The 13,988-nt window shown below is 50.0% G+C and overlaps 1 protein-coding gene across 5 annotated transcripts in view; it reads right to left on the reverse strand.

Annotated features, from left to right (window-relative positions):
- Nucleotides 1-13,988, reverse strand: part of KLHL29 (kelch like family member 29) — a 292,525-nt gene that overhangs the window by 124,135 nt on the left and 154,402 nt on the right. For 4 of the 5 annotated variants that reach the window (XM_081069766.1, XM_081069765.1, XM_081069763.1 and 1 more), the window contains one exon: nt 13,125-13,463. In XM_081069766.1, coding sequence (XP_080925892.1) covers nt 13,125-13,418 — 294 coding nt within the window. In that variant the 5' untranslated portion in view covers nt 13,419-13,463. Of the gene's footprint in view, nt 1-13,124; nt 13,467-13,988 lie in introns of all 5 variants that reach the window. The other variant, XM_081069762.1, reaches the window with a different exon arrangement.

The raw sequence follows: 13,988 nt of genomic DNA on the forward strand, positions 1-13,988 counted from the left end.
CGAGGACGGTCACAGCACCGGCCTCCTGCAATCCTTGTGGGATGCAGGGGTTGACATGCGCAAAAACACTTAGAACCCTGGCTGGTTCATAGTCAGCACTCAATAAACATTAGCGACGGTGATGATGATGATGAAGACGATGGTGGCAGCAGCCCCAACGACACATCTCCTGACCTGAGTTGCTTCCTAAGATAGCTTCTGAGTGCACAGGGTTAATATGCACACTCGTGCCGGGATGGACCACAGCTCTAGCTTGCAAGACACTTGCTGCTGCTGAGATTTATAACCACCACTACGCACAGCACAGCAGAGGCTTCCCCCGTAGGCCTAGCTCTAGAGGTGCTGGAGAAAATGACCACAAATACCCTCCAATGGCTCCAGCACCCTACTGGACCCTCCTTCTCAAAGGCCTGGCCTTCCCACGGTTTGGCCTTCCCACCTTGCTACTGTGGGCAGCTGCAGAGCCTGAGGGGCTCCTGCAGTTAGGAGAGGAGCGAGTGGCATAGCTGAGTTCTTCCCCAAGACAGTCAGGCTGCCATGAGTCACCATGGGGATTCCTCAGTGACACCAATCCCACAATTACCCAGGCGGCCTCCTGCGGGCTGGGCTGCCCTCCCACCCAGGCCTTGAGTTCTTCACATTTCAATCAGGCCCATGTTGGTCTGTGTTAAGTGCCATCATTTGATTGGCCTCCATGGTAGCCAACTGTGATTGGCACTTCCATTTCTCTTAATAAAGGAAATTACTTGGTGCGTCACCTCTCTCTGAATTTACACAGATATTTTCTTTCTCTTTTTTGACGGTGGAACATTTACTTATTTAAATATATATTTTTTTATTTTGGTAGAATATATATGACACAAAAGTCGCTATTTTCACCATTTTTAAGTGTATGATTCAATGACCTTCATTACATTCACAGTGTCATGAAATCATCACCGCTATGTACTTCCAACACTTTTTCATTGCCCCAAACAGAAACTCTGTACCTATTAAACAATAACCACTCCACTCCAGCATTCTGGTGACCTCTACTCTCTAATCTACTACTTTCCATCTCTAGGCACCAGGGCATTTATTTTTTTCATGGGTTCTTTGCCTTGCTATTTCACATGGACCTCATAACAACCCAGGGAAGTGGGCATTGCTGTATCCAGCTCACACGTCAGGAAACTGAGTCTCAGAGAGATGAAGTGTCCTGACGTGAGGTCACTCAGCCAGCGAATGTGGTCATGGGCCTTGAACCCCATCTCCTGTCCCTAGCCTAGGGCTTTTTTCTCACCTGAGGCAGCCTCCTCAAAGATGACGTTTCCCGCATTCCAGGGAGGACTGCTCCCTACTAAGGAGGGGTGTGGACACAAAATCCATAACGAACAGGAAGCTTTTCCTTCTCTCTGTTCCCCAAGAAATGCTGAGCTTACAGAGAAGGCAGCGGCAATCATGGCTGCTCTAACCTTGTTCCGACATTAAGGGACAGCCCGTGATTCTAAGGTACGTATACTCCTCAGCCCAGGGTTAAATCTAACAGAACGACTGACAGACCACCAAGAGGGAGCAGTCTCCTAGAGCTTGGGTATTGCTCCACGCCCACCTGGCAATACCTGTGGGCAGTTATGATGGCCTAGACTGCCCTTCAGCAATGGAACAGGCCAAAGCAGTCTGACAGCAGCTGCTAAAGTGAACACCAGCCACGTACTACATCCTGGACCAAAATAAGAAACCCTGAGAAAGAGAGGCTGCGACCTCAAAGCTCAATGCAGAGTCTATGGTACCCACGTGACTTGTCTGTGAAACAGAAAAGGTCAGCTGATCAGAGAGAAAATGCATAAAACTGCGCCTGGGCACCTAGGAGGTATGGGGCTGGACCACGGAACTCGACCCGCACTGTGGTCCTGACATTTGTGGTTGTTTCAAACCACTGATGAGCAAAACTGCTTCTGTGGGGAGCCTGCAGCCATCTCTCTAGGAGATGCCAGTATCACTGGGGAAAGATCATAACAGAAAGATGGTCAGCCAGTTGCTTATCCCACAAAGTTCACTGAGGATTGCTCTGGGTGGGGCCTGCACAGAGGTAGATGCCTGGAGTTAGACTGACGTGGGCCTGCTGAGTGGTCTTGGGCAAGTCGCTAGTCTTTCTTCTCTGAGTGGTGGTAACGATCGTCACCTATGATGAGGACTTACAAAGTTAATGTTGGGAAAATGCTTAGAATAGTGCCCGGAACAAAGAAATTACTAGGCGAATGCCTTAAATAAAATACACAAATGCAAAAGGCTGCTGAGAAGTACAGGCAAACAAGAGAAAAATCCCAAGGAAATACTGATATTTGAGAACAAAGGGTGTGAATGCAAATGTTTTGGAGCGATGGGAGGGAGTGCAGGACGGCCGGCAAAGGCCTGGATACTTAAAGCCCGTACTGCCAGGGTGGGCTCACCACCGGAACACAGACCGTGTCAGCGAGCGCATGGAGGCTTCACTCCGGCTCACCACGCAGGTCCCATCTTCATTCTCCTCCTCAGGGGCACCCACAGAATTGACTCTTGCTTGGAATTTTGAAGGCTGATAGAGACGTAAGTAGAGACGATGTAGTAGAGATGATGTCAAAAGCATTCATCCTCTCTACCCCATTTATAGGGCTAAATACATGAATAAATACTCATAGGCATGAATTCATCCATTCTGTCCTCAAACGCTTATTGAGGACCTCTATATATGGGCATCACATGTATCTTATTCCTATGGAGTTCACTGTCTAGTAAGGAGACAAACGAATAAATGGGTAAGTACCATATATTATAGGTATGACGAGGGGATGTAAACAAATGTTTTATGGGAACAAGAGAAATAATATCTTTTTTTACACCACAGAAGTGGTAACGTTTGTGGATTGATAGGAGTTTTTCTGGGCAGACAAGAATGGTAAGTGCAAAGGCCCCAGGGCATGAGAACTCCTTTTATGTTTGGGGAACTGTGGATGAAGTGGGAGGTAGGGGTGAGGCTCTCAAGTGGTTCAGGCACACAGTATGTTGGTGGATTTCCCTCAGACAGACACACAGCTCCATAGAGACACAGGCGTGCGGTGGCAGTAAGCTACATTCTGGTGTTGGCATTCAGGGAAGCAGATGGCAGCACCCCTGTACACAGTAGCAATTGCTGCGAATGAGTGACTAATAGGGAGAGGATAAGCACAAAGGTCACTGAAGCTAGTTTTAGCAAGCCTGTGGGCCAGGTGAGGTCTGGAAAATGGAAGCAGGCATCCACAATGTCACTTGGGAGCCCAGCATCAACGGAGGCAGCTGTTTGGTTTACTTATTTTTACACAACTAGGAAATATATTAGCTCATGTAACAAAGCCCAGGGGCAGGCAGGGATGCAGCATTAGGGCTCTGGTTCCATATTTCTGGAATTCTCTTGTGTTGCCTAGTCCTTGTGTGTTGGCTTCATCCTCAGGCTTGTTACATGATGGCTATCGCAGTTCAAGGCATCATGTCCAGACACGACAGTGTCCCGAGGAAGAAGGATTACTTTTTTCTTGTGACTCTTCTTTAGAACAAAACCTTTCCCCAAAGCCCCCAGCCCCCTCCCCAGGCAGGATTACTCTCATGTTCCATTGGCCAGGATTGGGTCACATGTCCCTTCCTAAACCAATGACGGGGAAGGGGTTTGCTAGGCCTGGCTTAGACTCGTCCCAGTCCCAGTGGGATCTAGGGTTCATTTCCCCCAAAGCATGGGAGGTGGTGGACACCTGAGCAGAACAGGATCTGTGAGGAAGGAAGAGGGAGAGAAGATGGACGTTGGGCCGACAGCCAGCAATACCTATTCCAGACCCCGAAGGTCGCTGTGTGGGCCCTGCGTGGGTCTCTCCCTTCTGCGCTCCCACAGTGAGCTAAGGGACGCGCCTGCAGGCGTGCCACTGCACCTTCCTCTTCCTGCTTCCTACCCCTCAGCCTGCCTGCCTTAGGGCCACTTCTGACTGATGAAGGAATTCTTTAAGTAGTAGGTCAAGGACCTGTGTCCTGTCGATGCCAGTCTGGCCCTAAGTTGGGTTTCTTTTTAATCTGGAAAAGGGCTATCCTGTGCTCAGAGGGTCTCTGTCCTGCCAGAGAAGCTTCCCCAGGGTAACCTCAAGGCAGATGCTGTTCTGAAACCACAGAGATGATCACAGAGGAGTCACAGCTGTGGTCCAGGGCTGGCCAGGGAATCAGGTGAGTTGGGCAAATCCACTCCCGACTAGGAAGAGGAGCCTTCAGTTTGGGAGGCAGAGCCTAGCCTGCACATCATAGCCAACCAGAAACAGAACCAACTCAGGAAGCTCCTGATGGGTCTGACCATCCATGAAGCTGGGCCTATGGGTCTGTCAGTCATTCAAGTCCATGTTTCTAAATTAAAGAAGCCAAATAAGTGAAATAAGTCAGACAGAAAAAGCAGAGAACCCTATGATTTCACTGATATGTGGTATATAAACCAAAAACAACAAAAGAACAAGACAAACAAATGAGAAACAAAAACTTATAGACACAGACAATAGTTTAGTGGTTACCAGAGGGTAAGGGGTGTGGGGGTGGGTGATGAGGGTAAAGGGGATGAAATATATGGTGATGGAAGGAGAACTGACTCTGGGTGGTGAACACACAATGGGATTTATAGATGATGTAATACAGAATTGTACCATCTGAAATCTATGTGATTTCACCAACAATTGTCACCCCAATAAATTAAAAAAAAAAGCCAAATCTGAAAGGATGAGTGACTGGGATACTCCCAACTTTCCCCCACTGTCCTCACCCAGAATGTCTTCGCCAAGGGGAGTATGGTGAGCTCTGATTCTGCACCTCCAGGTGGGAACAACACCGGAGGATGTGGAATGTGAGTGACTCCTTCCACGCTGGCAACCCAACAGCGAAGCCCTTGTGGCACTCTAGGGACAAGAGAGGGCAGGGGCTGGAGAGGAGGGGAGAGAGGATAGCAAGCTTAATGGCGACACCTGGGCCTCAGGAGCAGGTCTAGCAAGGAAGGGCCTGTGTGGAGATATAAGTGTTTTCCTTAAGAGATTGGCATCCAGCAGCCAAGTGTTTAAGTCAAGGGAGGGAGGTGCTGATGACTGGCCTTTTGTGATGGGCCTGCACCTTATTCTACCTCCAGCTCCAAGGATTCCTTTCGTGGTGCCAGAGGGTCCATAGCTTTCACCCATCTCGTCTAGGAAGCAGGAGGAGGGAGGCTGGGAAGGCAGGACGTCTACCCTGATCAGTAGGAAAGGTGTGTGCCAGGTGTCTCCAGATGCACATTGAAGCTCTGCTGAGCAATCAGGGCTCTTGATTTAACAGAGGAAAACGAGGTTTCCTGCCTATGGATTCTACAGGGGCAAATTCACGGCGCACATGAATATCTTGCGACTAGTTAAGACTGCAGCCAGAGGAGCTCACAGAGGTCTCCTAAGCCTTCATTTTAGGGCAGTGAATAGAGTGTTGTTGAAGGTGATGGATAATCAGCTACGTTACATCAGCTGAGCTCTGCAGGAACTTCACAGTGACTTTGCTTGGGGGCACTACGCTTTGGGAGGATTCATGCCAATTCAGCTGCCTGTGTCATGAAAGTGAGTAAAACAGGGACAGGGTCAGTCTGTGTTTGGAGGAAAATTTCCTCCCCGAAATGAAACTAAATCTGTAGATGCTGATGGGAAAAGATGATATCAAGGGGCATGAAGCTGTCCTTTTTATGTTTATTTCCCCGAGTTATTTTTAGCATTACAGACAGTTCCCAGTTAACAAACGGGCTGCGTTCTGAAAGTTCAGTTGTAATTTGGTTGTTTAGATTTTGGAACATACTTTCCCTATAAAAAACAGTGTTATAAATGGTGATGAGATTTGCAGGCTAGTCCTCCAAAGCCTGTTTAACCCATGATGTCGCTAAAATACTGTCCTTTTGTAATGAAAAAAATTGTTTAATTGCAACATGAATAATTAAATGAAACAGGGAAAACCATTACAACTGAATAAGAAGTAGATATATGTTCATCTTGAATGATGCTGTTTGCAGAAATACTAATTTAAGAATAGGCCTTTCCAAGGGCTTTTTGGGAATTGCATGGAATTTAGTCTGTTTGGGAGAAAGCGCCATCAGGCTGTCTGACCTTGGGCTACTGAGCATTTGCACCACGTAACTGGCTCCCCTTCCTGATTTCAGACTCATCGAAACATCTGTTCAGAATTCATTTTCCCATGTAGATTTGCACAGGGAGAAATTCACTGGTCAAATCCATGAAGGTGGTCTCCTGGGGGTGGATTATTTATTCTGATTCAGGTGTACAGCATCTGTCCTTGTGAATGTTTTGGGAATAGAAGTGTTTCAGTCCCACCAACTCTATGGCAGTGACAGGGTCACGTGTTGGAACCTTCAGGACTGGAGGCCCAGAAGTGGCCAGTGGTGGACTGTCAAGCAAAAGGCACCCCGTGAGGTTCCCTGGGGGTCAGCGGCGTTGCCTTCTCCATGGCAACACAATCCTTGCTGGGTGCCTTCTTTCAGACCTCACTAGGCAGCTCTTGGTGTGGATAAGATGTGTGTAACCCAGATGTGTATAGGTTCTGCATGTCCCAGATCTCTTACATCAGGCCATGAAAAGGAGAGTAACAGACTGATCCTACCCTTTCTGTCTGAGGCATGCGAGCCTTGACTGGGAGCTAGAGGCGAATAACTGTGTTTAAGCATATATGCTAGAAACACTGGGTGTATGTTGGCAAAATGACCACAAATAATACGTCCCATCCTTCTACACCTGCCCCTTTGCAATGTGGAGTTGTAGCACCTTCTATCAGGAAGCAGGGTCTATTTGGCCACTCCTTGAAACTGGCTTGGCCATGTGACTGCTTTGGCCAATGGGGTTCAAGCAGGCATCAGGAAAGCACTTGAGCTCTAGCCTTGCCCTCTTGCTGCTCTTGGAAACCTGAGACCACCATGTGAGTGAGCCTGAGCTAGGCGGATGGCGGATGACACAATGCAGAGAGAACTGAAATGCCTTGGCCGACAGTCTGCTAAGCACAGATATGAGTGAGGCCACCCTAGATCAGCCACTAGCCACCAGCCAACCAGAAGCTGACCACACAACAATGGGAAAGCCCAGCAGAGGTCAACCAAGCCAGCCCAGGCCAGAGCTGACAGCTGACCCACAGAGCTGGGATGGTTTTTAGCCACAAAGTTTTGGGAGGCTTGTTATACAGCAAAAGCTAACTTATACATTGGAATCTAGATGATGGCTCATTATTCACAAATGTAGGAAAATGCATAATCTCTTTTCCCCTTTTATTGCCTCCTGAATCAGAAATTTAAGACGGAGCCACGCAGGTCTACCCGCCTTAAGCTGTAGGCTTTGAACTGGGTACTTTGGAAGTCATGACATTTTCCAACACTTTTGTGACTGACAGATGGGTTTTAAGTCAATGAAGGTACAGTCCTAATTGTGGCTGCTGCTTAAAGTGCGGGCAAAGCCATTAGCTCAGGACAAACATTCGTAAGTTGTCTCACAATGTATTACCAGTGCCTGATAATTTATCACAAGGGAACTCACAAATTCTCACATATGGAAGAAGAAACAGTCTTTGGGAGAAAATCATGCACAATCTGTAAATTCACCACAGAAAGGGCCTGAGTGATTCTCCCAACCAAGCCCATTCAGCAGTCTTTGATTTTCCACGTGAATAAAAGAGGAAAGGTGGGGGGGTGGGTCTGATTCTCACTCTGTGCAAAAGTTCCTTTATCCATTCACGGACTCCCAGAACCACATGAGAGGAGGAGGCTTACATACATTCACATGACTCTCCATAGAAATCCCAGCCCAACTCTCCGAAAAGGAGCACTTCTTCAGGGAATTTAGGGTGCATGCAGAGGACATGGTCTCCTGGGTCATCTCTATGATGACAAATATCCATCCTGAAAGCCCCAAATGCTTATAAATGTCAAAACTCTGGGTGTTTAGTGCTTTGAGAATGGAGCCTGCAGATTTCATGGCCTCTTTTGGTTTTCCTCAGGCCTCTGACATAGGCGAAGTTTCTCTCTTCCCAGCCCAGATTTATTTTCCAGGGCTTCGCTCCCAGGAATGATGGGAATGTTTCAGCATGAGTGCTCCTGACCACAAGGAAAAAAAAAAAAAGCCCCTAAAACATTTCACAGACATCAGCAAGGATTCTGCAAAGTCCATTCTTTCAAGAACAAAATTGCATTTTATGAAGCTGTCCCTTTTCCGTTTCATCTGTCAAGTAGGTTTGCTGAGAATAATTTAAATTTCATGCAGCAACTGCGGGGCAGCGCGGCTTCCTTTCCATCCTACAAACAGGTCTGGTGCACGTTTTCGCTTCTCAGCACCAACCGCCACCCCCCAGGAACTTGACGGCCTGGAGCCCAGTGCCAGTGGTTGGCCAGGGACTGGCACTGTCCCAGCTCTGGGCTTTGCCTCGGGCCACATCAGTCAGGGGAGGGGACAGCCCACTGCGCTCACTTCAGCCCTCCAGCAGCAGCCACCAGGGGAACTTGTGCTCCCCAAATGTATGGATACTTGATCCAACCCGATGTCTGATTTAACTTTTTAACTTTTATTGAATGCTTAACAAGTGGCTTGTCCTGTTGTAAGCTTTTCCGCACCGATTAATTTAACCCAATCCTCACAACGTCTCCATGGGGAAGATGCTATTGTCATTCCCATTTTTTAGACAACGTAACTGAGACGCAGAGACATACTCAGCTCCTAAGTGACAGAGGTAAGATTCAAACCCGTTCTGGCTGACTAGAGAATTTGAAATGCTCACAGCTGTGCAGTACAGAGTCGACATAATCTTTGACCTAAATTTTCCCACCTATTACACAAGAGGTAAATACAGTAAGTCCTCACTTGACGTCACTGATAGGTTCTTAGAAATTGCGACTTTACGCGAAATGATGTGTAACGAAACCAGTGTTACGATAGGCTAATTGATAGAAACAAGAGTTAAATTCCTAAGGCATTTTCTGGACACAAAAACATCACCAAACTTCTAAATAAAGACCCAAAACACTTCTAATATTAAACATTCAAATAAATGTGAGCTACACATACATTTAAGAAAGATGAATGAAAAACAAGTAAAAGAATTCTTTCCAACTCACTTATTCCAGTCCAGGGTCCAGGGTGGTTGGAGCTTCTCCCGCCATCTCAGGGCACAGGGTGTGACCCCCACCCCGGACAGGACACCCATCCATCGCAGGGCATACTCATACCCACATCTACACGGGGACAGTTAAAATACGCCAATTCACCTCAGGTGCACATCTTTGGGATGTGGGAGGAAACTGGAGTCCCCAGAGAAAACCCACAGACATGGGGAGAATGTGCGAACTCCACATAGACAGTGGCCCTGGCCAGCCATAGATTTTTTTCTTATCAGTGTTATAATGTCGAACAAGTTATTCGAGGACCTGCTACATGCCCATTTTCTTGCTGAAAGTCGGTATTTGCTGTCAGCTAGGTGGATGAGAGGATGGGAAAAGTTGCCATAACACTGCAATCATGGTTACCATGGTGAATGAAATAGAATGCAAGGCAGCCTGGGGTGGGGAAGGAGCCAGTGCAGGCTCACTGTTTCTCACTGGCTAGGTGACCTCCGCAAGTCTTCTTTTCTCTGGGCCTCACTCTTCTGACCTCACAATAGAAGGGCTGGAGGGCATGATTGCTCTGTTCCTCTTGGGCTCTGGGAACCTGGGACCATCCCCGTGGCGTGGCGTGGCAGAAGCAGCTCAGCAGTGGGAATGAGCTGGTGACCAGGCCACGGCATGACGGGAGAGAGGCTGTCTCTCCATTGGTGTGGTGGCGTGGTATACCGTCGGGTGCACACAGCCCCCAGATCACGTGACATTCACCCTACTTGATGCTGAGTCCAGGAGGGCTGCTAAGGACTGACACCACTGACACTTATCCCTGAGAATCACCTTCTCGGGGACGTTTCTCTGAGTCCTCAGAGGTTGCTCTGACCCATGCACGGCACTCACTGAGGAAGCCAGAGCAATACATTCAAGCAGCCTTTCCCACACGCTGGGGCAGCTGGAACACACACAGAGGAACACACAGCTCAGCCCTTGGCTTCTACGCAGCTCTCTCCTCATACCCCTGCCTTCCACCAGAATGGGGTCTCACCCCATTTACATACTGGGCTTTCCTTTGAGGAAAGGGCCGCATGGCTGAAAAACGCTCTGAAATCCCTTCACTCAATCATCTGGCTTACCAGGTAGTGCTGACTCAGTTTCAGTGTGGGGCCCATTACGTGCCCTCTTCCCTCTAACCTCTCTTGCTGCCATGTCACCTTGCCCAGGTCATGCTTCTATGTCACAAGGTCAACTTGAACCCCAACCATTCAGAAACACAATTTCATTTCCCCAACTGCTTGGGGCCTGGCTCCTGTTTCTTATCTGAAGGCTTATCTTGTCCTCTTGGTGAGGCTAGAAATGATCACCTTTCTTTACAGTGGCATGGCCTTGTCGCCACAGGCCTTACCTGGGTGACAGTGAATGGTGATGGCGGTGACAACGGCACCTATATAGGACTTACCACATGGCAGGCTCAGCTCTGTGCTGAGCACTTTACCTGTGTTTTAAATCACAACCCTCACAATAGTTCTGGCAGGCAGCTACTGCTACCTATTCCCATTTTACAGAAGTGAGGCCCAGAGAGGTTAGGTAACTTGCCCAGGGTCGCTCAGCTAGCAAGAGATAGAGTGGAATTCAAATCCAGGCAGTTTGGTTGCAAAGTCTGCCTTTATCCACACGACTAAGCTGCCTCTGCCATTAATCTCAATGGGACAGACATTCTCGGGTCATTTGGTCCCAATCTCCAGGCCACAGATTCGTTCTATCCCAGCCCATGACCTTACTGAGGGCATAGCCCCCCTCCCCCCAGTAAAGATTCCTCATTGTTGACCAGAAAGACCAGAGATTCCTCAGTTCAGACCGCTATCAACTGATGTGGTACTGGCACGGGGTGAGACAAAGCCACTGGGGGACAGGTGTGCGGGGGGCAGCAGGATGGCCAGAATGGTAGAAAGGCACCACGGCTCAGACTCAGTAAAAGTCCCCTGGACAGAAGCCACTGCTGGCTGCGGTCCTCACTGTCCCCTGCACACCCCATTCTCCTGAGCACCCCGAAGATTCCAGGGCCTCATCAGGCACCTTGATTTGATCAGACAAGCCTCTGCAGGTATGCAACTGGGCTGGAGCTGGTTACAGCGGGAAATGTGCCAACGAGCTGGCTGTCCTCACAGGCATGAACTTTCGCCCCCTCTCCCCGCCCAGCCACCCAGCTCAGCTCTTTCCCAGCTGTTGTTTTCTGTCTGAGGCTGGGTTCCTTTCTTCCCATGTGCTGTGGTTTGGGGCTCGGCCAGTCAGGGATGGTGAATACGGAGCCAACAGGGAGCTGTGTGGGGAGGGCAGCCCTGTGGGCGGGCCCTCGCTGCTGAGTCTCCTCCATTTCCCTTGCCTGGTAGAGCCCAAGCCCCTGCTCCAGGCACAGCCTGACGCCATCTCTAAAATGCCCCCATCCTTGAGAGGGCAGAAACCATCAAGTGGGCTCCCAGCTCCAGCTTTTCTCTCCCCACGTGGAGCCCCCAGCAGTCAGCTCTAGAAGCTGCCATTTTCCAGATGGCCAACAGCTGGCCTTGCCAAATGGTTGCCAGATGTGGCCGGCATGGCAGCCGGCTGGCTCCACTGGGCAGAGGTCACTGCATCGGCACAGTTCTGGGGGCTGGCGCCCACGGGAGGAATGCGTTTGGTTAGTCTGGGGGCAATGTGCCCAAATAATCCTTCCTCCCCTTCCCTCCCATTGAACATTCCTTCCCTCCCCACCTCAGTGGGGTGTTGTTTTCATAACAGGAAAATAAAATCAATAAGGCGCTGCGGCAAGATGCGCGCTGGCCTCCAGTAGCCCCATTGTCTCAGCCGCACCGGGCTCTGCGCCGGCAGCACTCAGTTATTAATGGGAAGCAAGGCTGAAAGGGAGTTGTGAAAATCACAGAGACAAAGGCACAGCACACCTGGAGCGCGGCTTTCCAACACCACGGGCCCCTCACAATGGCTGGGCCAGGGCTCCCTCCTTTAACTTCTCTGGAAACTTTTACAAAAGCAGGAAATAAAAGACTAGGCGCGTGCATGTGCGTACACACACACACACACACACACACACACACACACACACACTCTGGCCTGGAGAAGGCTCCTGGGAGGGGCTCTGAATGGCTGGCACAGGCAAAGGTGGCCTGTAGAGCCCCTGCTTGGCCGGCAGAGGGGACAGGATGGTAATGAATGGGCTTCTTGCCACCAGACATGGGCCCTGGGGCTCTGGGTAACATGAGAGGGACCAGCTCAGCCCAAAGCCAGGCAAGAGCCTTGGTGACATTTTCATTTCGATTGTTGGTTAACAACGCAGCCCAGTTTCTCCTGTCATTCCTGAGTCTCGAGCTGCCTCCAGAAGAGAGGGAATGGCCTGGAGCTAACACCCCCAAGTCCGACTATTGGGGCCCGAGGCCAGGGGCCCCGTGGAAGGTCCAGGCTCACCGTGACCAGTTCCCACACACTCGGGGTGCCTCAGTATCCTCAAGTGTAAGGTGGAGATGAAAAAGTTACTCATCTCACACGGTTGTCTGAGGCTTGGACGAGACAATGGCGCGAGAATTCTCAGCACAGTGGTCAACAAGTGATGGGTTTATGACCATTTATGATTTACTGCTAGTCAGTATTGTCTTGCAAACCCGAGTCACCAGTGCCCCCAGGGGGACTTGCCTGGTCTAAATTCACTCATGTAGGGATTTTGTATTGCCAATGTGGGAGTTTCACTGTCATTTCACTCATTAAATAGCATTTAATCAACACGGCACAGGACAATGAATAGCCTCAGCACCTGCTTGGCTCCCTAACAGGTTAGTCACAGAAAGAACATTATGGAAAATAAAACCATGTTAACTGAAACAGTAGCCTGGCCTGGCTCCGGGGGCACCGATACTCAGGAGAACGCAGTGTCCAGCACACGGGCTGTAAGCCTACAGAACTGGCCCGGGCCTCCAGGGCAAGCAGGGCCCACTCTGCCTGGCTTCTGCTCAGAGAGGACACTAGGTCTTACCTTGGTGGTGACAGCAGAGGCAGAGCTGGCGACGAGGCTGGTGATGGCCTCGCTGCTGCAGGTGGTGCAGGGAGCAGGGGCCGTGGCAGGCGTGGGCAGCCGGGAGGGCACCACTGGCAGTGGCAAGAGGCCGGGCCGGGCACTGAGGCTGCTGGCTGTGCTGCCACCGGCCCCGGCGGCCCCGGCGGTGGCACTGCAGATGCTGGTGGTCCCATGTGTCCCGTTGGCACTCCACTCGCGCCGGTCCCAGCCCACCCGGTAATCTCTTTCGAAGCGGCTGTGGTGCCGGGACATCTCGATGGGCCTCGGCGGCTCCTCACAGGGAAACAGAGGCCGGACCTGCTGGCACAGAGTGGAAAAGAGGGTGACTTAGACAAACATCGGCCCTGCTAGGACGCAAGGAGAGCAGCAACGCCCGTCAGCATCTATTAAGCACCTTCTCTGTGTGCAATAAAGGGCTTTCAAACGTTAGCTCATTTCTCATGCACAGCAAGCCCACAAAACATGGATCATTAGCCCCACGTCACAGACGAGGAATAAATGGTCTGTCCAGGATCACATGGCAAAAGTGTAGCAGACGGGATTTGAACCCAGTCGCAGTTTAAAGCAATGCTTTTTGCTCTGCGGTGTCACACTGCCCTGACTGGCCTGGATGTGCATATTTTAATTATGGTTGGGATTTTATCTGGACATTCCCAGGCTGAAAGCAAGGTCCGGTGGACTCCTCAGGCCACGCTTTCCTCAGTGATGGGGTGACAGCAGCCACGTCTGTACCTTCACTTTATATCGGACAAGGCTCTTTACATAAACCTCACTGATCCTTATAGGAGCCATGCGTTGAAAAGGCATGGGTCATCTCCTATT

The sequence above is a fragment of the Rhinolophus hipposideros genome, assembly GCF_964194185.1.
Source record: "Rhinolophus hipposideros genome assembly, chromosome: 12".
NCBI lineage: Eukaryota > Metazoa > Chordata > Mammalia > Chiroptera > Rhinolophidae > Rhinolophus > Rhinolophus hipposideros.